This window comes from Eschrichtius robustus, chromosome 20 (genome assembly GCF_028021215.1).
Source record: "Eschrichtius robustus isolate mEscRob2 chromosome 20, mEscRob2.pri, whole genome shotgun sequence".
Lineage (NCBI taxonomy): Eukaryota > Metazoa > Chordata > Mammalia > Artiodactyla > Eschrichtiidae > Eschrichtius > Eschrichtius robustus.
Window position 1 is genome coordinate 48,140,527 of NC_090843.1, and position 24,781 is coordinate 48,165,307.

At 48.6% G+C, this 24,781-nt stretch overlaps 1 protein-coding gene across 2 annotated transcripts in view; it reads left to right on the forward strand.

Moving 5' to 3' along the window:
• The window catches only part of ASIC2 (acid sensing ion channel subunit 2), a 1,030,973-nt gene that overhangs the window by 936,565 nt on the left and 69,627 nt on the right, over nucleotides 1–24,781 (forward strand). For both annotated transcript variants that reach the window (XM_068530350.1, XM_068530349.1), the window contains exon 2: nucleotides 15,402–15,552. In XM_068530350.1, coding sequence (XP_068386451.1) covers nucleotides 15,402–15,552 — 151 coding nt within the window. The remainder of the gene's footprint in view (nucleotides 1–15,401; nucleotides 15,553–24,781) is intronic.

Genomic DNA, 24,781 nt, shown 5'->3' on the forward strand with positions numbered 1-24,781 from the left:
CCTGCCCCCAGAGAGCCCCATACACCTCCCCATGCCTCTGTGCCTCAGCTCATGCTGTTCCCTCTGCCCTTCCCCACTTTGCGTGTCCTGAAATTCTCCTCCTCCAGCCAGCGCCAGTGCAAAGCCACGCCTCTCACAAAGCCTTTTCAATCCCTCAGGTCATAACCGGTCCCTTGGCCGCACTCTGAGTCTCCCCATGTACCGCATCCTTCCTTCTGCTACGGTCTATCCTAGCTATTCTTTTACACTCCTGTCCCCTCCCAAAGGGATTAGAGAGTCCTGGAGGTTAGGAACCTTACCTGGTTCATCTCTGTATTATAATTGACCTCAAAAACCTTGTGAAACAAGATAGGGCACGAGCAAATACAATTAAAATTCCAGCCATGATTTCTAGTTCCACCGTCAGCGGACTGAGCCAACCCAGACCCGTCTTCCACTCCATGCACATAGATATGCAGAACAAAGTACAGTTTTTTAAAAAATCTTTAATGCAGAGCCAAGCTCGAAAGAAAAGGGAAACTTCAGGTGCCAGAAATGAGAAAGCCCTGGAACCAAGATGCCTGCATAAAGCCAGGACCCAGGAATAGCCATCTCTCCACTAAGGGGTCTGGAAAAGTCCACCTACCAAGGAAATAGATCTCTGCTGGGGACTCTGGGTGGCGTGTGTGTGTGTGTGTGTGTGTGTGTGTGTGTATACAAGTGTGTACACATGTGTGCATGTGTGTACATGTGCTCTGCTCAATTCAGATAAAATCCCCTGAATACCTACTGTGTGCACTCCCCAAGCTGGACACAGGGGATCTGGCCCACAGTCCCCTCCCTCCACTGGAATGTCAGAGTGCATCCCAGGAGGGCAGAGACCCTTGGGGATATATTCACTGCTGTTCTAAACACTTTCTCCATATTCTCATTTAACTGCATGACAGATCTGCAAGGTGGAGGGTATTACAAAGAAGAACTGAGGAAGGGAAATTAAGTAACTTCTAGGTCGGAACAGAGCCAGCATTTGAAACCAGACAATTTTGAGTCTGAACTCTTGCGTTTAGATGCCCTGGTACATAACCTCGTACCAGAGAGTAGGTGCGCAAAAATGTTTGTTGAATGAAAACCCGAATGAGTGGCCGGGAGGGGCTCCCAGAGCAGTTCAGGATGCTGTGGTCAGGGTCGGACCGGGCAGGCCCAGTCCTGGCAGCACTGACCTGTGAGGGGCCCCGCGTCCAGCCCAGCTCTCTGTAAAGGGTGCCAATTTTAAATTAAATGGACTCCCCTGGCCTATAGGTGCTTGAGAGATGGTTTCTCCTGTCTCGGGATGATTGCATCGGGCCCCACTTCCTCCGACGCTCTTCTCAATTTTTTTTTCCCTCCCCGCTGTGCATCTGGCTCTAATTCCTTTCCTGGGTCCCATTTGGTGGTTACCACTTATGTTCTAAAACGCGCCATTAGGCATCTGATGTATGGTGTGTTCGGTGGGTGACCGCGCTGGTGCTCCAAGCCGTTCGCGGAAACGAAGAGGCTACCGCCGTCTGCCGCGGGCAACGCCTGCTGACAGTGGCTGCCAGTCGGCCCCCTGGGGGTCTGTGGGCCCAGATCGGGGAGGACAGACTGTCCCCCCAGCCTCACAGGTCCCCCCAGGGACATGAGCCCTGGAGTGAGCAGGTCTGGCTAAAGCACCTGTCTCCACATTTAGCTAAGCATCCATTTGTTTACCTGGAACCCATTTATTACACACCCACTGCGTACCAGGCAAGATGAGGGTGCCTTTCCTGCCCTGTGGAGTTCACTGTGTATGACTCCAGGCCCAATCCAAACAAGCTTAGGGTCTGAGGTGGGGTCATAGCTGTAGCCAAGTGGGTCTGGGGTCCATGGGGGCTGCCAAGGGGACACTGTGTCCTGGCAACGTGGACACACAGCTCTCCAGCACCGGGCACCTCTACAGCAACAGCAATGAACTGGGGCGTGGAGAGCCCCAGCAGTTACTCCTAGAAATTGCTTGGGATCCCTCTAGAATCCTGGGATGTTATCAATGGAAGAGTTCTCATAGATGTTTTTTTCCTGCCTTTTAAGCCAGGCTGACCCATTCAGACACCCCTCCCTTAGCCATCCCTAAGATGTGGCCTCCAGTGGTAGCTGGTGAATGAGACAGGCCTTCAAGCCCATCCCTTTCTCCCCACGGGAGCCTGTCTTTCCTTGGGCTCATCTCCCCCTTATAAGTAGTAATAACCTTAATGAGCATGGCTGTCTAGATGCCAGGCACCCAAGCTCATTTAATCCTATGAGGTAGGTCCGACCTCCCATTTTCCAGATGAGAAAACTGAGGCTCATAGCGGTTGAGTGCCTTGCTCAGGTTCACACGGCTAGTCAGCAGTGGCATAGGGCTCAGAGCCTGAACACTCAGACTGCTTTCCACACCTGCAATTCCTCTTCTTGACTTGGATCCTTTCCTCACTCCACACCCCTCCCTCCAAGTCTAGCGGCCTTCCTAGACACCTTGGGTACTCTAGCCCCAGCATCTCCCACTGTCTGGAATGAGGGTCTCTGGCTCCACTTCATGGCTCTGGAGGATCCAGCTCTCCTCCAGACCCTCTGCCAGTACAGGACAGGCTTGCCCAACCCCCCCACTCGAGGAGAAGGATGAGCGTCCTGGCCAAGGTTATCTGGTTCAGGCCCCTGCTCCTGGAATACCCTCCTGGGTGGCGCTGTTGAGGATGCCCAGAGTATTTGCATAAACGCTTCTAGTGACAGGGAGCTCCCTGTCTCCCAACACAGCCCATCAGATTCATCTCTGTTCAATGATGAACATATATCAGCTTTTAATTATGAAAAAATTTTAAACATATACAAAGTAAACAAGATAGTATAATGAACCCCATGTGCCCACCATCCCGATCCAACAATATTAACATTTTGACATTCTTGTTTCCTCTGTACCTCTGTTCACCCCTCTCCCTCGCTTAAGGACAATGATGATGATAATGGTGATTTAACATTTCCTTTTGTTGTTGTGAAATTTATGTATACTGAAGTGCACCTATCTTCCCTGTATTGTTTTGACAAATAGATACACTTGTGTAACCCATACCCTTAGGATATAGAATATGTCAATCTCCCCAGAAAGATTACTGTCGCCTATTTTAATTGTTAAGTTCTTTCCCTATGTCCAACCCAGATCTTGGCACTATTCTCCATGGCAGTACAGAATAAGTCTGTTCTCTCTTCCAAATGATATCCCCTCAGATATTTACAGATAGCTGTCATGATCCTCCTTAAGCCTGCTCTTTTTCCATTTTAAATACCCCCACTTCCTCCAGCCATTTCTCCTTTGTTCTCAGAACACAGGGGAACTGGCTGCTGACATTGATACAAGGAACACTGATCTCACCCTCACCAACTCTCTCCCCGGCCCATCCAACCTGAAGTCGTGAGCTCCGGCAGAGGTCTTGGCCACTTGCTTAAGTTCCTGCTTTGAAGAAAGCTGGCTCACGGGGGGTGGGGTGGGGTGGGGGAAGCCACACAAGAGTCCTAGCTTTATACAGTTTTTGATCAGCTACGTTGTGTGCAAATTTCTTTCTTTATAAAACAGATTGCACCATTATTCTTTCAGTCATTCTCTTTGAAGTTGATCATTCAACAAACTTCTACTGAGTACCTATGCTAAGCTAGGCTCTGCATAGAGCCCTTAGATAAATAGGTAAGACATAGTCTCAGAGTTTGGGGATGGAGCAAAAATAGACAAATAAATGAAAGCATTAATTTATTCAGCATTCATTGGTTTTCTGCTAAGTCCCTAGAACTAGGGAGGATACAGGGAATATGGTAGCGTAGAGGATGCTCACCCCTGCAGAGACTTGCAGTGGTGACAGCTGACACATCTCCCTGAAGCTTACAGGGGTTGAGAGGAGGAAATTAACTGGATATTTTCAAGGTTGAACCTATAGGACTTAAACATGCAGAGAGCTGCTGACCTGCCCCCCTCAATTCTCTGATTTGGCGGAACAGCGTTGTAGAATTTCAGTTGAATTTTTGGGACATAGCAAAGACTCATACTGTTAATCAGTGACACCCCTGGGCCATCCTGGAGAGCCTCAAGCCATCGCTCTGCCGTGTCTAGGAAATAGTTGGCACTCATGTGGTTTCACGTCCTGACTTGCAATTAGTCTAATTTATACTCAGACATGTTAGAACGTGCTCAGGTGCAAATCCTAGATTTTGCCCCATTGCTGAGAAATACTAACCTGGATTTCTTTTTGTCACTGTTACATAGTGGGATACAGAAAGCCCAGGTTTCTTAATCGGACAAAAGGGTGGAGCTCCTGGCTCTACCTCTGACTTGCTGCATGACCTTGAGCCAGTCGTTTGACCTCCCATGGATTCTGTTTCTTCTCTAACAGTGGGAATAATAGTAGGGTTCCTGGGTGGTTTGAATGGGAACGTGCGTTTAAGCTCCTGGCATGGCATCTGACGTGTAGCAGGCATTCTGTCTCAATTATCCCTCTAGAGAAGATCTGAAGCTATTACCAGGGACCTCTGAAAGCACTCACCAAACAGATGCTTACCCCCCTCACACCCTAGAAGAACAGACAGTTGACAGGGCTGGAGAGACAGCAAAGCCTATTAAGGAACTTACATCTGATCCTCCGAAAAGGTCTTCAGACCTCACTCGGGGTTGGTACAGACATCATTTCATTTGGTCCCCAGGGCATCTCTGTGAGGCAGGTGTGGCCAGTCCCCTGGACACATGAGAAAGCAGACTCACGGAACCAGAAGCTGGAAGTGCCTGGACTTCATTCCCATCTGACCCTGAGAGGTGTTATTATCGCCATTCTTCAGATGGAGGAATCAGAAGGTCAGAGAAAATAAGTCACTGGCCCAAGGTCACATGGCTCAGGGCTGGTAGAACTGGGTTCCCCACTTGGATCTGTGTCTGTAAAAAAGCCTGTGATCTTTCACTTCTCTGTGATGCCTCTTGCAAGTAACTCACCCTCTCTGAGCCTCAGTTTCTTCATCTGTAAATGGGACAATAGTGTCTATTTTGCAAGCTTGTGAGAACAGCCTGTCCTGCCACTTTCATCATGAACGTCTTTCTTCCGATCTTCATCTGACTTTGTCTGGAGCAGGGCCCAGACCAGGGTGAGGCAAGCGAGGCACCCGGGGTGCAAAATTTAAGGAGGCGCTCACTCTCCGCCCCCGGAAGTGAGTGGCTCCTTAAATTCTGTGCCTTAGGCACCTCACCTGCCTCATCCTAGTCCAGGCTCTGATTTGGAGGTGAGGAGACGCAATGGGCTTGGTGGGGGAGTGTGGAGAGGATGGGAAAGATTGGGGTAGGTCATGCTGATATCAAAGCAGTAGCTGAAAACTGGCCCTCTGAAAATGTACAAAAGCTCTACAGGACCGAAGGGTTAGAACAAATACTACACAAGCGGACCTTGCTTCATGTTCATTGTTCCTCAAGAGCTGCGTTCTGTAAACTGATGTGTGGGAATCAAGGACGGCCTTACAGCTGCTCCGTCGCCTTGATGATCTAAAGCTGTTTTTTCCCGTTTCTACCCTGACAGCTAAGGGGAGTGTCCATGTCTTATTTATCTTTGTATTCCCAGGACCTCACAGAGTATTTGACATGTGATAGTTGCTCATTAGATGTTGAATAATGAACTAAAATTCTTTGTCTTTCATTCTGAAAGCCCCTAATCATCTCAGGTCCTTTGATCCTTTGATCCTAAGTCAAGGAACTGTGGTACCATGAAAATTACAGGCGCCTGGGAGTCGAGTCGACCAATCTGAAACAGAAAAACATAGGGGTGGTCAAGAAATATTAGCCCAGGGCCTCCCTGGTGGCGCAGTGGTTGAGAATCTGCCTGCCAATGCAGGGGACACGGGTTTGAGCCCCAGTCTGGGAAGATCCCGCATGCCGCGGAGCAGCTAGGCCCGTGAGCCACAGCTACTGAGCCTGCGCGTCTGGAGCCTGTGCTCCGCAACAAGAGAGGCCGCGACAGTGAGAGGCCCGCGCACCGCGATGAAGAGTGGCCCGCCACTTGCCACAACTAGAGAAAGCTCTCGCACAGAAACGAAGACCCAACACAGCCAAAAATTAATTAATTAATTAGTTAATTAATTAATTAAAAATGCAACTGCGGGGAAAAAAAAAAAGTTTGTGTTATTCCCCCAAAAAAAAGAAATATTAGCCCAACGTTAAAAGCTCATAAATGGCAGAATTGGTATTTGGTTCCAAAGCTTATGCTTGCTCCACCAGAGTGCAGGGGGCAAGTCTAAGCAATTTTTTTAATATACAAAGTCCTACCTCTGCCTGTGTCACCAACTAGAGTCCCTTCTGCCTAAATCCCCAAAACTGTGGCCCTCAAGTTGCCCTGCTCAAACCCTCCCCGACTATCAGGCATTGCCCTTAACTACAGAAACACTGGCACCGTCAGCAGAACTTACATTCTTCCAGCACAAGGAGGGTAAATAGGATTCAACTCACTTGCCAACTCTAATAGTGGCAGCCAGAATTACTGGGCTGAAAAAAAAACTGTGAGACTCAGAGGGAGAGAGTGCTGTGATCCATTAGTTATGTCTGCTATGGACCTAGGAGGGAGAGTGGTATTGTGCATGCTGTGTATCTGCCAGCTGGTCTTAATTCCACACTTCAGGAAAGCAACCTGATTAAACTACCAAAAGCCCTCTGCACTCATGAATCTGTGATGCCTTTAAACATTCATAATGCAAGCTTTGCTACTGAGATTACATGCTACTCAACCTCCAAGACCAGCCATGGGGAAGAACTAGAAGACAATGACATCCTCTGAGCAGTTCCTGGAGAAGCTGAAATCTGTTTTTAATGAGAAAACATGAGATCAGTAAGAAAGTGATATGAGGATTTTCGTGCCGTGTGGGTAGTTACCTGTTTGACCTTTTCTTGATCAGCTTTTAGAATCAGCCTGCCTTGGGATTGTTTTCAGCCCTGGCATTAATTGGAACATCTGCTTTACTTCTGTTAACATCATAAACCATCATTTGGTTTTTACCCATGCATTGTTTTCCATGCAACCCTGTAGAATAATGTGAAATTAACCAGGAGCACAATAGAACACATTTCTGATCCCCACCTTTCCCCTCCCCCATCCCACACCTGCTAAAAGAACGGCAGTTCCCAGAAGGTGTGTAGTAAGGCAGGTGCAAGGAATGACATGTGTCTTATCTCAGGGTGGATCATCCAGGTATAAAACACTCACAGTGGGATGGGAAGCCCGCCCAAGCCCCCTGGGATAGGTGCTGGGAAGGTGGGGGAAAGGTGAGGTTCAGCTGAGCAGCCAGGCTGATACAAACTTCTTATAGAGGAGTACCTGAGGAATGTTCCAGAAGGGATCTGGGCACGGCCACAGGAAAACCAAATGGGCACATATTCCTGTAAGTCCAGCAGACAGCAGTTAGAAGAGGACACAGGGCTGTAGTCACAGGATCAGGCAAGCAGCTGTAAAAAGAACTCGTAACAGGACCAGGAACCCAGAAATCACAGCGTGTAGGAGCTGAGATTTCAGAACTTGGGTGCAGAATCCCTACCACAAACAATTATCTTAACTAATGTTACTAGGTAGGTACCCTCTGCCGGGCACTTCCCGTCCATTATCTCGTGAGTAATCGGAACGTAGACTAAGATGTGCCCTGCTGTGGGGCTCTGCACCCCGGAAGGGCCGGATGTGGCAGAACTCAGGGCTACCTCCCGGTGCGTCTGGGTGGCTGCACGTTGAACGCAGCCCTGCCTCCAGTCGCCTCTGCCTGGGAGCTGGCGCACGCTGGGGCATCAGGAATCGTGTCAGCAGGGTTAGAAGGAAGGAATGGGGGCAGCAGAGGGACATGGTACCGGGCTGTGGACGGTTTGTGCCCACTCTTTCTCTTTCACTTTTTCTGAGCCTCTGCCCTCCTCGAAGGCAGGGAACCCCTCCTGAGTCCTGCTCCCCACATCCGACGACAGCCAAGGGGATGGTCTTTGCAGTGAGCCTTGGCTTGCTAGAAATGTGCTCTTTTTCTTAACCCACCTGCCTTGGCCCTATATCCCTAAGTTGGGCTTGGTGACCTGCTGGCAGTGTGCAGATCAGAGAGCCAGGCTTGGGGGGTTGGCGGGGGGTCCACTGAGACTGACACTGGTTTCCTTGGAGAGAACCAGATGCCAGCTCTTCTCAGTCACTGCATGTGTGTCTTAGTGATTATCAACTAGCTGACAGCTCAGCTCCACTATTCATTGTGCACAACGTCTGGCACATAGTAGGTGTTCAGCCAGGATAACCTGACTCCAAAGACTTCCACAAATCCTGCCCACCTCTTAGTAGAGCCCATCACTGTCTCCCTGGATTGGGGGTAGGGAGGGGTGTTCGGTTCCGGAAGCAGAAGAGAGCTGGAGTGATGGGCTGGTAGGCAGGGCTCATCGGGCACCCCTGGCCTTCCTGACATCAGCATGGCCCTGTTAAGACCAGGAGCCAACCTAAGGGATCTGTCTCAGCCTGCTAAGTACCACTGGTTTCAGCAGCCCCGTCCCTGAGAGAATTCTGTATCCGTCCCCACAGTACTTCGTACCACCCAGGATCATTCTGCAGGGCCACCCTCCCTACTAGGTGGTCCCTAAAGAGTTGATTCATGTCTGCATCCCCAACGCCTGGGGAGGTGCTAGAACACAAGAGATGTTTGGTAGATGTTCACTAAGCAACTGAATGGATGAGCCACAAATGTGGTCCCAGACGGAACAACATCTCACATTCCATTTCTACAGGCAAATAACAACTCTTTCGCCTCCCCTGCTCCGTCAGGGCTTAGACAGGGTACAGGCCACAAACAAGAATGTTCTCTGCCTGGCCCGAGGATTTGTTTTTCTATGAAGTGCTTTCAGATCCATGACAGCCTTTTTGATCTTTACGACAGTTCTATCGGAAGTTATTCTTACCAGCATTTCGAGGATGAGGGATCAAGATTCAAGACGGAATGACTTCCCCCAAATCAGGGCAGAGCCAGCGCTGGAAGCTGGGGCCGCCTCGTTCCCAATTCCATGCTTGACTTTTCTCTTGCACCCAGACACCTGCCCATTAAGTGCCTACTATGTGCCAGGTACGGGACCAGGCACTGGGAATCCAGAGGTGAAAACGACGCAGCCTGTACTGCCCACAGGAGATAGGCAGTGGAGGCCCCCCCGCAGAAAGAGCAACCAACCCATCCTTGAGTCCCCTTGGAAACTTCCATCATGCCCAGACTCCCCTCCCCCGACCTGCCAAGCTGCAGTCTAACTTGAAAGGCTTCTAGCTCCCCACATCCCACTTCATGACCCCAAGTCAGGCCCAATCTGGGGTGCTCACATGAGGCGCCAGGAGGGATTCATCGTCGGGGGTCTGGCATTTCAAATGACCCTCCAGGTGCCTTCAAGTTGCCCCTGTGCCTCTGGGAGCCGTCCTCCTAGAGGACGTTTGCTCACAAAACGTGTGACTTGAAGGAGAGCACTCAGAGTCACCCGTTGCTCCCCTCCGTGCTGTTTCCCCAGCTCACAGATTTGCAGTCACCTGATGCTCTTTTCTTCTGAGTGGGGCTCACACATCTCTTCCCGCGTGGTCTGAAGCTCTCTGGACAGATGCCCAGCAGAAAAGTCCCGGGCTGTGCTTCAGGCTTGGAAGGAGGAGACAGGCGGGCTTCTTAGTGAAACTGGCACAACAAATGTCACGTCCCGGCAGATGGGTGCAGGGGCCCGAAGGACGGGGATCGCAGTACCATAGTATAGGCTCAGAGAATGCTAAGGGTTCTTTGAGCGACCCATACCTATAAAGGGAAAAGTCAGGTGAACCACTCTCTAGCTGTAGGACCTTGGATGAGGTATTTAGCCTCGCAGAGCCTCAATTTCTCATCTGCAGATTGGGGAGAATAACACCTACATCTGTGGGCTGTGTGAGCCTTAAAATATAGAAGGTGTATAAGCAATCAGCATAGTGTCTGCCTCGTGGTAAATGCTCAGTGACTGTACATTCTTCTTTCCCCTTCAAAAAGGAGCCCGAAGAAGAATGATATTAATGATGTCCTAAAAGAGACTGTGTGTGGCCTCTTGGTTGGGAAGCGGGGAGAAGTGTTTGCCAAGGGGCCACTTTCCCCTCATCTCCTTCATTCCCAAGGACCACAACATTCATGCAGAGGTGCTTTCATGGGTATCCATGAAATGGATGAAATCGCCTTTTTAATCTCATTGTGGGGAAAAAACAGAGTCATGCAACAGTCCTTGGAACATGATAGGTGGTCAAAAATTCCTGTTGCAAGAAGAGATGAATAAGCAAGGAGATTTCTTCACGAGATGCCATCCTTGCCTTCAAAGAGCTGACCGTCTATGGCGGCCTCCTCACGCACACATCCCTCTGCCATATTTCATTTTCAAACACATTCCTTGCAACTTCAGAAAACAAAAGACAGCTTCATTTTGTTGACCGGAAGCCTGGTAACCCATTGGACAGACTGTCTCACTCCCCAATGTGTGAAATGTGTTGGAGGAGTTGGACAGAGAAAAACAGAGCAGACAAAACAGTGGGCTTCAGCATGTCCATTATTTTGAAAACAGCCTAATGAGAAATTTCAGCAACTCACTGGGAGGAAAGTTCATTCAACTCAAGACTGAGCTTTAGAGGCCTTTTGGAGCAGCACAATTTCATTTCCTTCAAGTGTAATAAGCAAGAAGAGACAAGGAACCCAATGCCTAGGAAAAGCCCTAAAGGTCAGGATTAATGAGGCGTTGGAAGGTTTGAAGCTTGCAGGCCCAGTTGTGTGCTAGTAAGTGGATATTTCAACAGTCCTTAAGGGAGCTTATACATAATTTATTTTCTTAAGTAGGTACATGGTGTGGAAATGTTGTTTGCACTACTAATTGGACCAGAAAACCGTGTCTTCATGGGTATCTGCCGTTCCTAACCTTTCCCAACAAGGGCTCCACATTGCATTTCCCAGACTCCGTTAAGGCAGGGTGCCCCAACAGGTCATACCAAGCCTAGAGGCTGGCACCCAGGCCAGCTGGAGTTGCCAGTCTTTCTTATTCCTGGATACAATAAGGGAAGGGAAGCTTAGCTATAATCTCCAACCCCTGGCATGTGCAAACAGAAAGCTTTAGAGGAAGAGCACAGACCCAAGCCCAGATCTCAGCTCTGCTCCCAAACTAGCTGTGTGACCTGGGGCAGGACACTTCACCTCTCCGAGCCTTAGACTCTCCACATGCAAAATGAGACATTTGGGCGGGAAGATTTTTGGCAAAGATGACTTTCACCCTGGAATCTCTACTTACCAGCTCTGTGACCTGGTTCAGCCTCTCTGGGCCTCAGTTTCCTTATCTGTAAGATGGGGGCGATAATATCAAACTCATAGGGCTGCTGCAAAAATTAGTGACAACAGATAAAATGTGAATGGTGCTCCAGAGAGGGTAGCAAAGCCAGTCTGTGACATCAGGGCTATTCTTAGAGCTACTGGAAGGCAGTGAGACCCTCTCCCCATCCCCACATCCAGGTTTCTTTTCTCTAGAATGTGCCAACTATGAACAATTATATGCCAACAAATTGAATAACCTAGAAGAAATGGACAAGTTTCTAGAAACATATGGCCCACCAAAACTGAATCAAAAAGAAATAGATCATTTGAACAGACCAATCACTAGAAGTGAAATAGAATCTATAGTTTAAAAAAAAACAAAAAAACAAAACAAAAAAAACTCCCTGTAAACAAAAGTCCAGGGCCAGAGGGCTTCACTGGGGAATTGTACCAAACATACAAAGAACTTATACTGATCCTTCTGAAACTCTTCCAAAAGATTGAAGAGGAGGGAACACTCCCAGAGTCATTCTATGAAGCCACCATCACCCTGATACCAAAACCAGACACAGACACTACCAAAAAAGAAAATTACAGGCTAGAATGTGCCAGCTTCAGACTGGCAGTGGCTATCCACTGTACCAGTAGCTGGTTACAATTCAGTTGTTGGAATCCAAATGTAGATTTTCAAAGTGGATCGTGTGCATCAAAGTATGTCCCTTTCCTACAGAACTCCGTGGCCCCAGTGATCTCATTGGCTGCCCTGGGCTTTCAGCAACAGGCTTCACATTCTTAAGGAATAAGCAGTTACTGGCACATGGCATTTTCCATCCCCTATAACTACTTCAAAATGAGCTTAGTATCGTGGGGACATGAGCAGAGAGGACAGGACTCCTCAACCCCACCTGCATTCTTCAATTTATGACTGACCTCCCCCATAACCCAAATAATTTCTCTCTCTTTTGGTGAAGAGGACCTAGTATGGATTCATAACTCGTAAAGATGTCTGTTATGTAATCTTCCAAACAAATCCACTTGCATTCTCTCATTTAGGCATTACAACCACGTGGCAAGATTATCTTGCTCAATTTTCAGATGAAGGAACTGGAGTTGGGAAAAGTAAATGCCATGTTCAAGGCCACGGACTTGACAGATAATGAGAAATCTGCTTTGATAGCTTCTTGTCTGTCTCAAAATTTCAGTGTTCCTTCCTTGGAACTTCCTTGGTGGTAAAGTCACACCCATGAGTCCCAGCTCTACTACCTACCTCTTCACTAAGTCTCAGTCTTCCCAACTGTAAAATGGGCATGTGATAATAAGCTGCCTTCCCATCAGGGTAGTTGAGACCATAATTAGGAATGCTATAACTCCTATGAAAATGCCAAGCAGGGGCCAGCACAGAGTAGAGGCTCAGGAACTGTTAGTTTTCTTCCCTCCAATTTCACGGGGCCATTGAGAAAGTTGAAGCTGCACACGTGCCATCTCTGAACTGTAACACACGGTGCCAGTGTGAGCAATGAAACTGATGGTCATGGGGCCCATCTTTATCTCAGACTTCCCCCCACAACCGCCCCATCACTCCTGGAGATCCAGGTTTGAAATGTGCACCATTAATTCTTACAAACCGATTCAACTAAGGACAATTCTAGACTCTTAGCAACCTTGCAAATCCAGCCCTGCCATCCGCGACGGGGCTGTCAGCGCTTACCGGGAGAGCAGAGAAGCGCCTTGGAGAATGGCAGGTCTGAAGAAGCAGCAGGCTCAGCCTGAAAGTCTAGACTTAAATAAATTGTATTTTCTGGCTGGCGGCGATAAGGCGTAAATTTGAAGTGCATGTTACACTTACACGTCGTTATGCATCGAAATGGGGAAGGAGAGCGACATCTTGTCCCAAGTTTGTAGCAAAACTGCACTGTGCGTACATAGCTCTCAGGCCTTTGATGTTGAGCAGAGAGGAAAATGATCCTCTCCGAAAAGCCCAGGCAGGAGCGGCTGAGAAGGAGGCCAGCAGAGAAGTGCAGTGAACATGAGCCCGCCTGGCTCTGAGCCCCTTCTCCTGCCCCTGCAAAGGTAAACTGTCTTTCCTCTAATAAATACCTTCATAGAGAAGCAAGCAAAAATGCTTAGGAACAATCAGTTAGGAAGCTGAGAAGGCCAGAGCAGAGAAAGAGAGGGAAGGGGGTGGGACAAGATGTCAGAGTGAGCTCCCGCCAGAACCAGCAAGGCTGGCCAGCACCAAAGGGCGCCTCCCAGAGGTGGGCAAGGGGATGGGAGTAGCAATAACTTGGAACCCATTCATTCATTCATTCCACATAACAGACACAGCCCCCGCCCCCTCCAACAAACAATCGCATGAATCACCATCTAGTTACATGCTTTGATGTGTGCTATAAAGGAAAATACTGGGAGTGTGAGGTTATAAAACAAGAAGCAGTAGCAGGGCTTGTACAGTCCCCATAATCCTTGCACATAGTAGGAGCTCATGCATATGAATATTGATTGGCTGATGGAAAAAGCAAGGCAGAGAGGAGCAGCGTATGGCTCAGAAACATCCCAATGACAATGTCAACATGCTCAGAAAGATCGCGTGTGTTAGAATCAGACAGACGTGGCTTTGAATCTCAGCTTCTGTACTTAATAGCTGTGTGACCTTAGGCAAGTCGCTTAACCTCTCTGGGCTGTGGTTTCTTCCTCTGCATAATGGGAGGAACAATACCCACCCGTGTTTACTGTTGCATGTGATAGCTGCCGTGGGGAAGGAGCAAGGGGAACAGTGAGGAGGGATGTCATATAACTTGGTCCAGGAGCACGGGAAGGCTTCTTGCAGGAGGAGATGCATCAATCCAGTCTTGGAGAACAGAGGCTGCCCAGGCAGAGAACTAGATGTTGTCCAGGCAGAAAGAGGAATGAGAGGAGTTACAGGCGGCAGAAGCAGCAACTAGAAAACCACAAGTACTACGTGAACCAGCAGGGCACATCCAGAGGTGCTGCAAGTTGTTTGATTTGGCTCCACCTACCCACTCACTCACTCATTCATTCATTCATTCATTCATCCACTTGACATATATTTCTGGAGCGCCCCCAGGTGCCAGGCCCTGTGCTAGATTCCTCGATGTACATGCAGAGGTAGTCCCTGAACCCATGGAGCTTCTCTTCTAGTGGATTCTCGTGGACTCAGATGGGGAGAGGAGGATGGGGCAGGCAGAGAGCTTCATAGGAAACTGGGTGTGGAGGGAGGGCCTGGATCTTACTGTAAGGGGGATGGGCAGTCCTGGTGGATTTTAAGCACAGGCTTAATATAATAGGTTTGCATTTCTGAAAGAGTGAGCCACAGTGAACTTAGAGGATGGCCTGGAGAAAGTTGCCTGGAATCCGGGAGCCTAGCTAGGAAACTGCAGCAGCCCAGGCAAGAAGTGATGGGGGTCCTAAGTTAAAGCAGTGCAGAAGAGAGAAGGCAAAATTCAAGTCGGCTGTAGAGACAGTGTTGACGAGCCCTGCCGGCTAATTGGACGTGGGGGTGAGGAAGAGGAAGCGTGGGCCGCCACTCTGAGGGTCTGGCTTGAGCCCCTAGGCAGGTGGCAATGCTATTCCCCGGGACATGGTGTACAGGAGAGCCATCCAGTGGGGCACAGAGGCTGAGGAAGATTTGATCCCATGGGGACATGCTGAGTGTCGGGGATCCATGGGTCCCCCTGAGGTCACGCTTAGCAGGCAGTGGGATCAGTGTGTCTGGAACCCAAGAGAGAGCTTGGGGCTGGAGACGCAGATGAGAGGGTCAAGAGGATACAGATAATGCTGGACACTTGAAAGGCGCGTTACTGCACAGGGCGGGGGTGTGGTGTACAGAGGGAGAGAAGAGCAGATCCCACTGCAACAAAAGCCAAAGGGTGTCCAGATGTGTTCTTTGATGCCAGAATCCCACTTGGCAAAAGTCAGGCCATGAGCCAGGGGTGAGGAATCATTGTTCCCAGGAAGGCTGCTTGTGACGGGCAGTGGGGACTCTAGCCTGCTGTTGGATTTCTGGGGTCTCCCCAGTCTCTGGAGCCCAGTCTGAAGTCACCCATGTGCTTCTCTCTCTCTCTTCTCTCCTTCAGGTGTTTACAAAATATGGGAAGTGTTACATGTTTAACTCAGGCGAGGATGGCAAACCTCTGCTCACAACAGTCAAGGGGGGGACAGGCAACGGGCTGGAGATCATGCTGGACATTCAGCAGGATGAGTACCTGCCCATCTGGGGAGAGACAGGTGAGCTGGGCCAGGGACTGGGGCAGTGGGTGATGGTGGAGGGGTGCGGACTCTGAAAGACGTTTGCCTCGGGTGGGCTGTCTTGGCCCACCTGGTGAAGGACTGCTTGCTCTCCATCAGGGGGTTAGTGACATGACAGTCATTGGTAAGGATGTCCCTGGTATGGACTGCAATGATGCCCTGGGTTACCTTGGATTTCACTAGGTGGGAGGGGGCAGATGATGAGGCTGCTGGAAAGGGAAGGCAGGGGGGATGAGAGGAGGCATGGAGGAAGGTTGGAATTAACAAGTATGGATGGGGAGGTAGGTGGCTTGGTTTCAGGAGAAGAGGAAGGGATGAACCAGCCCCTTCCTCTTTCACCATCTTGAATATCCCAACCCAGCTACCAGGCCCAAGGGAAAGGAAAGCAGATCCTCCCACTGAGGGAAGGTGGAGAGGCTGCTGGAGAACTGAAGGGCACAGACACAGGGGCCTGGCACCACGGCTGCCGTGTGTACAGTCCCCAAAGCTTATTTCATGCATCCAATTATTCATTTATTTATTCAGCAAACTATTCATTAGCCACGTATGCTATCTCAGGCTTTGCACAAAAATAAGGACATTAAATTGAAAAAGACCAAGCCCTTGATCACAGCCTAGAGGAGGAGACACAGAATCCAGTGGGACGTGAGGGTCCCCTGTGCTGCGGCAGGACGGCGGCCTTCTCCTGGGAGGAGGGAGGGTTCAGGGAAAACATGGGGTACTTGCATGGGGTCTTGAGATTATCCTGGATTATACAGGTGGTCCTCATAAGAGGGGTGCAGGAAGGTCAGACAGAGAAGGCAACGTGATGACGGAAGCGGAGGTTGGAGTGATGCGGCCAGTAAGCCTAGGGATGCTGACCGCCTCTAGAATCTCAGCAGGTGGAGAGAATAAAAAGGTGCCCAAGCGTGGGACCCTGGATGCCAAGGAGACCCAAAGTGAGATTAACGCTGGGTTCAGGGCGAAACGGGGGGGAACGGGGAGGGGGTCTAGAGATGGGCCTGGGAGGGCCCACAAAGAGGGATGAAGGGAGAGAAGGTTCCAGCAGGACAGAGGCTTGGGCCCTCAGGTTGGCACTGAGGAGGGGTTGGAGGCCAAGCAGGCTGGCCCTCACTTCTTGCGGTCCCCACCCCGTGATTCCTGCAGCCCATTCCCCCAGCCCCCATCCTGAGGTCTGGCCCTCACCAGGCCCAGGCCCACCCAGCTTCTGAGGGCAGCGAAGGCCTCCCCCCCCCCGGGACGACTAACCGCAAACCCCGAGCTCTCCCCGCTCCACCGCACCGGCCCTCCCGGCACCTCTTGTCTGAGCATCCCAGGGGGGAGGGGTGAGCAGGGCCACTCACCTCACATTGTGGTCACTCCTCCTGCTGCTGCAGCTGGACGGTAAAAGGGCGCCGCACGATCGGTTCCAGCACTATCTCTGGCAGCTCGCCCCAGGCTCCAGGCCCTCCAAGCCCAGTCTCACCCTAGTTGAGCAGACACTTCGTTGATCCCATCCACTTTCCTGAATTCAGTATCCCTTGGTCCCTCTCCAGCAAATGTGGGAGATGGTCCCTCTGGGACCGTAATAGTCCTCCCTCCTGGCCTTCCCCTCACCGCAGCCCTGCGTGGTAGGAAGGGCTCCTCATCCCCGTTTGCCAGGGAAGGAGGCTGAGGTTCGGTGATTTCACCCAGGCCACCCAGCCAGGCCTCCTGAATCCCTACCTCCAGGCTTCCTCTATGGTACCTTTCTTCAGGCTGATACATCACCATGCACGAGCATCTCTTGGAGACTCTGGTCATCTTAAAGCTGCTCGTTTCCTGGGCTGGTGGGGGTGGGGGGGGGGTGAGCCTCACGTGGGTGGGAGTGAGGTCCACACACCTGCTGAAGGGTGAGAGGTGGGCTCTGGCAGGTGAGGGATGCTGGTCCACAAGGCCACCTAAGGAGGCACGGCCACATCCTGCTGTTTGCTCATTGCTCCCAAGGGCTGGGGGGCACGGCCAAGCCTCTCACCGCCACAGTCCTCGGCGGGGAGGAGCCTTCCTGACCTGCCAAGCCGTGTGGCTCCACAGATGCCATCTTGCCTCCTTTACGTTTCCACTTCCTCTCAATCCCCAGGCAAAGGAGCCTGGGTCCTTAGAGGAGATATTTGGGTGATGATGGAGAAGAAAGAAATGGAAAGTTGGCTGTTGAGGGAGTGGCCACAGACAACTTGATGACAGAGGCAGAGCAGGAGGACAGGAAAGTGGCTTTACAGAGTCAGACCGAAGATCAAACCCCCAGCCCTGCCTTTATCAGCCAATCAGATGAGAGCTGTCTGCAAACTGTAAACAGTGGAGGGTTGATAATGGCAACCAGTAGATGGGAGGATGGTCAAACCCATCCCAGAGGCAGAGACTGTTCCAAATATCTCATACCTACACAAGGGTCCTGGGGCACCTTATCGTCTGGATGTCTCATTCTCAAAGCAGAGCCTTTGGCACATTCTTGCTTCACCTCTCAGAAATTTAAGGAAGCAAGGAGGGAGCCATGCCTCCAGGTGTAACTCTGACCTAGAGGATGGACCTTTGGTGCCAACGAGTGAATTAGGAAAAGGCACCCTCTTTGGCTGGACCCAACCCTATGGAGTCATGCTTAGCACGTAGAAAGTAACTATGAAATTTACCAGAAGTGTCCTTTCCTCCGGGCTGACAGTGCCTCCTTGGTCAAACATCCTTGTGCAAGGCAGCCTAGAAATATGCCATTTTAAAGAAGGCAGGCTCAGTCACACATGGACCTTGACAGTATGCCCCCAACTCGGCCCTATGGGCTGTTAGGAGTTTCAGATGTTACATGTTACAGGAATAGAAAGGATCTGGGGAACCCTGGTTAGGCAAAGTTAAGCACATTAATTCGTGACAGGAATTCTTCAATGCACTACATTATAAATCTCCAAGATAGAAATATTGCATACACCATTTATTTCCCCAATGCTTTTGACCGTGGAAAACCTTCATTTTCGTGGAGGAGCTCACAAGATAGAAAAAGGACAGAAAAGCTGTCCTCGACTACAGAAGTGCAGATTTCATGACCAACGTTTTTTCTAAAGGAAATTAAATTGAAGGCAGGTGGGAGGTTGTTAAAAATGAAACTCTGTGTAGATGCCTCTGAGTAACTTCAAAGATAAAAGAAATAAGCAGTGGGTTATCTAGGCTGCAAATGAGAAAAACCAGATTCAAACAAGCCTGGGCATAAAAGGAATTGTATTGCCCGTGGAATCCAAGGCAAACTTCAACAACCCAGCAGCAGGAAGGCAAGGCTGCAGCATCAGAAACAACTGGAACCAAGGGCAGGAGCCTCCTCGATCTCTCACCCCTTCTCTCACCTCTCCTCTTTCTAAACTGCTTTATTCTCTCTCACTAGAGACAGGCTTTTTCCACACATATATCTTTTCACACATAGTTCCCAATAGATAAATATTTTATACATCCTGCCACCAGCGAGAGACCATTCTGATTCTCTCACTGATATCCTATTAAAAAAGAACAACAACAAAACAAAAAAAACAGGGAAGGGACTCATTGGTCCAGCCAGTCAGGTGCCCACCCCTGGACCAATCAGGGAACGGGAGTGTGTTCATGGAAGGACATGGGAGCCCTGAGGGGAGCTGGGCTCCCGAGACTGTCCCGAGAATGGCCCTGCTGGGGGAAGAAGGGGCGAGGGTGGGGATGGGTTACATCTGAGAGAACCAGAATTGGTGTGCAGAGAGCCCTCTAATGAGCTTGCATTCTAAATAGACAGGCTCAAATTTTATATCCTTCATTCATCCTGATGTAGAATACACTTTGTAATCAAGTAAACTCTGCCTTGATGTCCCCAAGTTCTAATATTGTGGGAAAATGAATTAGGCGTTATATTTTTGAGCAAAGGAATTATTTTGAGAGTCAACGCTCTAATAGAGGTCAGTGTCTTGCCCCATATTATCTCCCCAGCCTCATCCCCTTTACTCTGTCCCCTTGTTCACTTGGCAGTAACCACTCTGGCTTCCCTGTAACTCCTTGTACACTCCAGGAAAGCTTACCTTCAAGCATCTGCATTCTCCTTTCCTTCTGCCTAGAATTCCCTGCTCGGACCCACATGGCTTATTGCTTCACCTCCATCGAGTCTTTGCTCAGGCATCACCTACCCTGACTACCCGATTGAAAATTGTACCCCCGCCCCACTCCTCACCCCTCCTTATCTGTTCTGCTTGTCCTTTGTTCCATGTCATGTGTCACCTTCGAGTATACCATCCTCCGCTATTGAAACACATGCTCCAAGAGATCAGGGATCTTGGACTGTCTGGCTCCCTGACATATACCAGGGCAATAAGTATTTGTTGACATATCTGTTGAGAAAGAGAAAAATTTGCTGTGTGTTGCACACTGATGGGGCCAGGCTGAAGGAGAAACTAATATTAATGAGGAGCTACTATGTGCCGTGAACATTCTATCCCATGAATCCTCCAAGTGACCCTCCTAACGAGGTGTTATCCCCACTGAAAAATAAAGAAACTGGAGCCCAGAGAAGTTGAGGAAGCTCCCCAAGAACACACACTTCACTCAGTGGTTGAACCAAGCTGAAAACCCACGTACGGACCCAGAAGCGATTCTCCTTCCACTATATTCCTTTAATGTTCAAAATGTGATTGTAAAGGCACTGCCATGAAAATAGCTCAGAAAAAAAAAGTTCCAGTGACATCTTTGGAGACAGAATGGCATATAATGATAGGTCTGTTTCTGTTCTCCTTTTCTATTTTTTCCTCTTTTTTTTTTTCCATAGCAGAATCCTTGTTTTGAACAAAAGCTTTAGCACAGCTCCAATATATAAAGCAGATAAAGGTAGAGCTGCTCTGGTCCAGCTGGAGATGGGGCCCCCAGTTTGATTTCTCCATACTCACTGTGCCCGACCCTGAGACATTCCTGGAGGAACCCTAGGACTCCAAGGAACCCAGGTTGAAAACCACTGAATGGGCAACAGACGTTATTGGGAATGAAAAGCGCCCATTGGTCCTATGGTTGTGTACATCCCAGAGACCAGCTCTACATCCCTCCCCCTTCTCCTGGCGTAGTGAAAGGAGTCCATGACATGCCCGCTGAGCTCCAAAGCTTCAGGGAAATTGACAGTCTAGATTTCTGGTTGGACACGGTGGGATGAACGTAAGTATGTATGTATTTGGCTCCCTCCCCAAACCTCCCCTAAATTGCAATCAAGGATTTTTTTTTAAGAGTATAAACCCACAAGGACGAAGAAGATGGGTGAGAAGACAATAGTAGATGTCAGCAAATTTTTGGAAAATGGAGAGCAGATGTTAACTGACTGGGCAGACAAGGCAACTAAGCCCAGGCTCTGCACAGGGAAACCAGTTAAAGTCAAACGATTCTCACCATAGACGCCCCCCTCCTCCCAGAAAGTATCAGGGATTGGAGGCATCAGATACTGTTGACGACAGGGTTGAGAGGTGCAGGTAAAACTAGAAGGATTAATTAAAAGTCTGTAAAAGGAGCTGTTAAGTCCCCCAGATAATCCTCCCATGGCCCAAAGCAGCCAAATATCTCTCTGCACCCCAGCAAAAGATAAGATTGAAATAGACAGGCTCTGGGCTGGGGGAAACCAGGCAAAGCTGAGGGCATGGGTGAGGTGCTGTACAGAAAACAGGGAGATAAGGTGAAATTCTGCTTACTGAGTAGTGAGACCCCCAGCCAGACTAATCTGCCTCACCAACCCCCAACCAGAGATCTGGGGAATCCCTTCCTGGAGACACTGACAAGCTCAAGAGAAAAGATTCACAAAGAATGACAATCAGGAGTCCCCACACAAACCTAGTTAGATCACCCTAGGGTGAAGTCCCCTGGTAAGTCTTCCCACACACAAGGAAGACTGTCCAGGCTCTAAGTACCAGTTGGGCTTCCCTGGTGGCACAGTGGTTAAGAATCCGCCTGCAAATGCAGGGGACACAGGTTTGAGCCCTGGTCCAGGAAGATCCCGCATGCGGTGGAGCAACTAAGCCCATGCGTCACAACTACCCAGCCAGCGCACCTAGAGCCCGTGCTCCGCAACAAGAGAAGCCACTGCAGTGAGAAGCCCGTGCACCACAACGAAGAGTAGCCCCTGCTCTCCACAGCTAGAGAAAGCCCGCGCATAGCAACGAAGACCCAACGCAGCCAAAAATAAATAAATAAATTTTTTAAAAATAGTAAGTACCTCTTAACTATGAATGGAGAGTCAACAAGCCAAGCATTTGAGGGGAGCCACTAACAGGAAAGGAACCAAACAAACAAAAAAGAAACTTTGAGGAAATAGAGATAATGGTTAATGGCGAAAAGCTCTAGATCCCAGGTTCAAATCCAGCTATACAACTTACTAGCTATGTGACCTTGGACAAGTTACTTAACCTCTCTGAGCCTCAGTTCCATCACCTCTAAAATGAGAATAATATTATTATCTACTCCTTAAGGTTGTTAGGAAGATTGAAATGAGTTAATATTTGTGAAATACTTAGAAAAGTGCCTGAATAATATTAGGCACTATGTATGTGTTTGATAAATAAAAAATAAGTATGGGAAGCAGAAGGAAACATCAAACTATTTTAATGAAAATTCTCAAGAGATAAGAGATAATATGAATAATGCATTCATAAACACCAGCTATTAAAATAGGATGCTATTAAAAAGTAACATTCAAAGAAAAAGTTTTTTTTAAAAAACCTCCTGGAAATTAAAAATATTATTGCAACCATTTTTTTAAACCCACAGAAGCTTTGGAATTTAGGAAAATGCCTGAAAAGTAAAACAAAAAGACAAACAGATGGAAGATGGGAAAGAAAAAAATATGCACATGAGAGGATAAATCCAGAAAGTCCAACATCCTACAACTAGGAGTTCTAGAATAACAAAACTGAGAGAGTGGAGAAGAGGATGTTGCCAAAGAAATAAAATAAGAAAAATTCCCAACTATCCCACATGATTTTCCATATTAAAAGAATTCACTAAGTCCTGTAATAAGTGGCAAAAGAACCAGACCAAGATGCATCCTTGTGAAATTCGGCCTCATAGAGATAAAGAGAAAGTTTTAAAAGGTTCTGGAGAGAAAAAAAACAGTCACATACCTAGGATCTAGAGTCAGAATAGACTTCTCCACAGGGGTAGTTGAAGCCAGAAGACAATGGCAGAATGCCTTCACATTTGGGGCAGGGACCAAGGGGAGGGTGGGAATCCTTCTTGTCTAAGGTAGAACTCTATATCCAGCAATCTACAAATGAAGTATGAGGGTAGAATTTGGTTTCACATATATTCATATATATATATATAATATATTCCTATATATACATATATATGATAGCATTTAAGTTCTACTCTCAGCAAATTTCAATTATATGCTACAGTGTTATCAACTATAGTCACCGTATTTTACATTAAATCCTCTCACCTTATTGATTCTTTTCTTTGTGACATCTTTATTGGAGTATAATTGCTTTACAATGGTGTGTTAGTTTCTGCTGTATAACAAAGTGAATCAGCTATACATATACGTGTGTCCCCATATCTCTTCCCTCTTGCGTCTCCCTCCCACCCACCCTACCCCACCCCTCTAGGTGGTCACAAAGCACCGAGCTGATCTCCCTGTGCCATGCGACCTTATTGATCTTATAACTGAAAGTTTGTACACTTTTACTAACCTCCCCATTTCCCCCACTCCCAGTCCTGGCAACCGCTTTTCTGCTCTTTCTATGAGTTTGAACTTTTTTTTTTTTTTTTTCCATTTCTGCTATAGGTACGAGCCAAACAAACCAAAAAACAAAAAGGAAAAAGATAGGAAAAACAAAATAGTTTCACAAGGAGGTGATCAAAAACGTGATACACAATAAGTCTGGGGTGTGGGCAATACTCACATAGTCATAATTATGTAAAAGCTGGATACTGACTTAACCAAAATATCATCTAAGCCTATATAGGAGGGTGAAAGGCAAGGGAATATGCTAGGATACTTCATACAAGAAACCTACACCCTTAGCTCCCATGGTAGAAATTCAGTAGGTAATATTTAAAAATTTTAAAAACCAAGAAGTAACTGTCAAGCAATTGATGTCCATGAAAATATGAAAGTCAGTACCAGAAGAAACAGCTCAAACCATTGAGAGTAGTAGCCTCCGAGGAGTGGGACTCGGGGGGTGGGGAGAGGTAGAGCAGTACCATTTGGCTTTTTAAATGATGTACATGTATTGCTTTGATAAAAATTAAAATTAAATTAAAAAATGATCATAAAATTTCCACGTAGCTGGAAGGTCTAAGCAGCTATCAGTGGTAGCACGGTTCCCAGCCCCCATCACAAATGGGACATAGCAAGAGTGGATGCAGTTGGTTGCTATGGTTTCCCCAACACCTCTGCTTCCAGGAAAGACTCTTGTCCTGGTGCCTGGTACCGAGGACCTCCCCAGAGGGAGAAGTGCCGGCTCTGGACTGAATTCTGCGAGTCTGGAGCTCAGGAACATGCTGTGTGCGGCCAGCTGCGATTCTGAGCTCACTCTCAGAGTGGGCCTTCGTACTGGAGAGGTGGTCTCCACAGGTGCCAAGGAATCTGGAGAAATGATGCCATAAGTCAGAAGCACCGCTGGAAGCAGGCATCCATTAATTCGCCAGAAGAAGCCTGACTTCTGTCATTCTGAGAAGACCTGCTTAATGCACATGCTAAATGCTGTGCAGAAAATATATGTGCTTCAGTTAAAACTCCCAGCCCGGTAGGCAGTGGTCTGAGGGCACCATCTAGGAGGTGGATGGAACAGACCCACCTCAGAGCTCACGTCTTCCTATCCAATAAATTGCCAAGAGCACCTACTATGTGCCAGGCACTCAAGGATACAGGTGTAAGGCCCAGTCCAGGTTTTCAAAGCGTTCACGATCTAGGAACCATCTCGAGGCCTCCTTTTATGTGCGAGATGGAAATTCATTGATCCAATAGCTCTCATGTTAAGTGCCTTAAGGAATGGCAGACATTTGCAATCTGCTTGGGAGACATGTAAACAATTGTATGTCATCAAGCGCTATGAAGGATAGAGGAAAGCTGGGGTGCAAAGGAGGGGATAATCAGTTCTGGATGGGAGGAAAAAGGTATCTCGCGGAGGGGGTGGGTGGCTCACAGAGGAGATGACCATCGGGCCTACTCTCAGGCCTGTTTGCCAGGTAGCTGAGCAGTGTATGGGAGTCAGAGGAG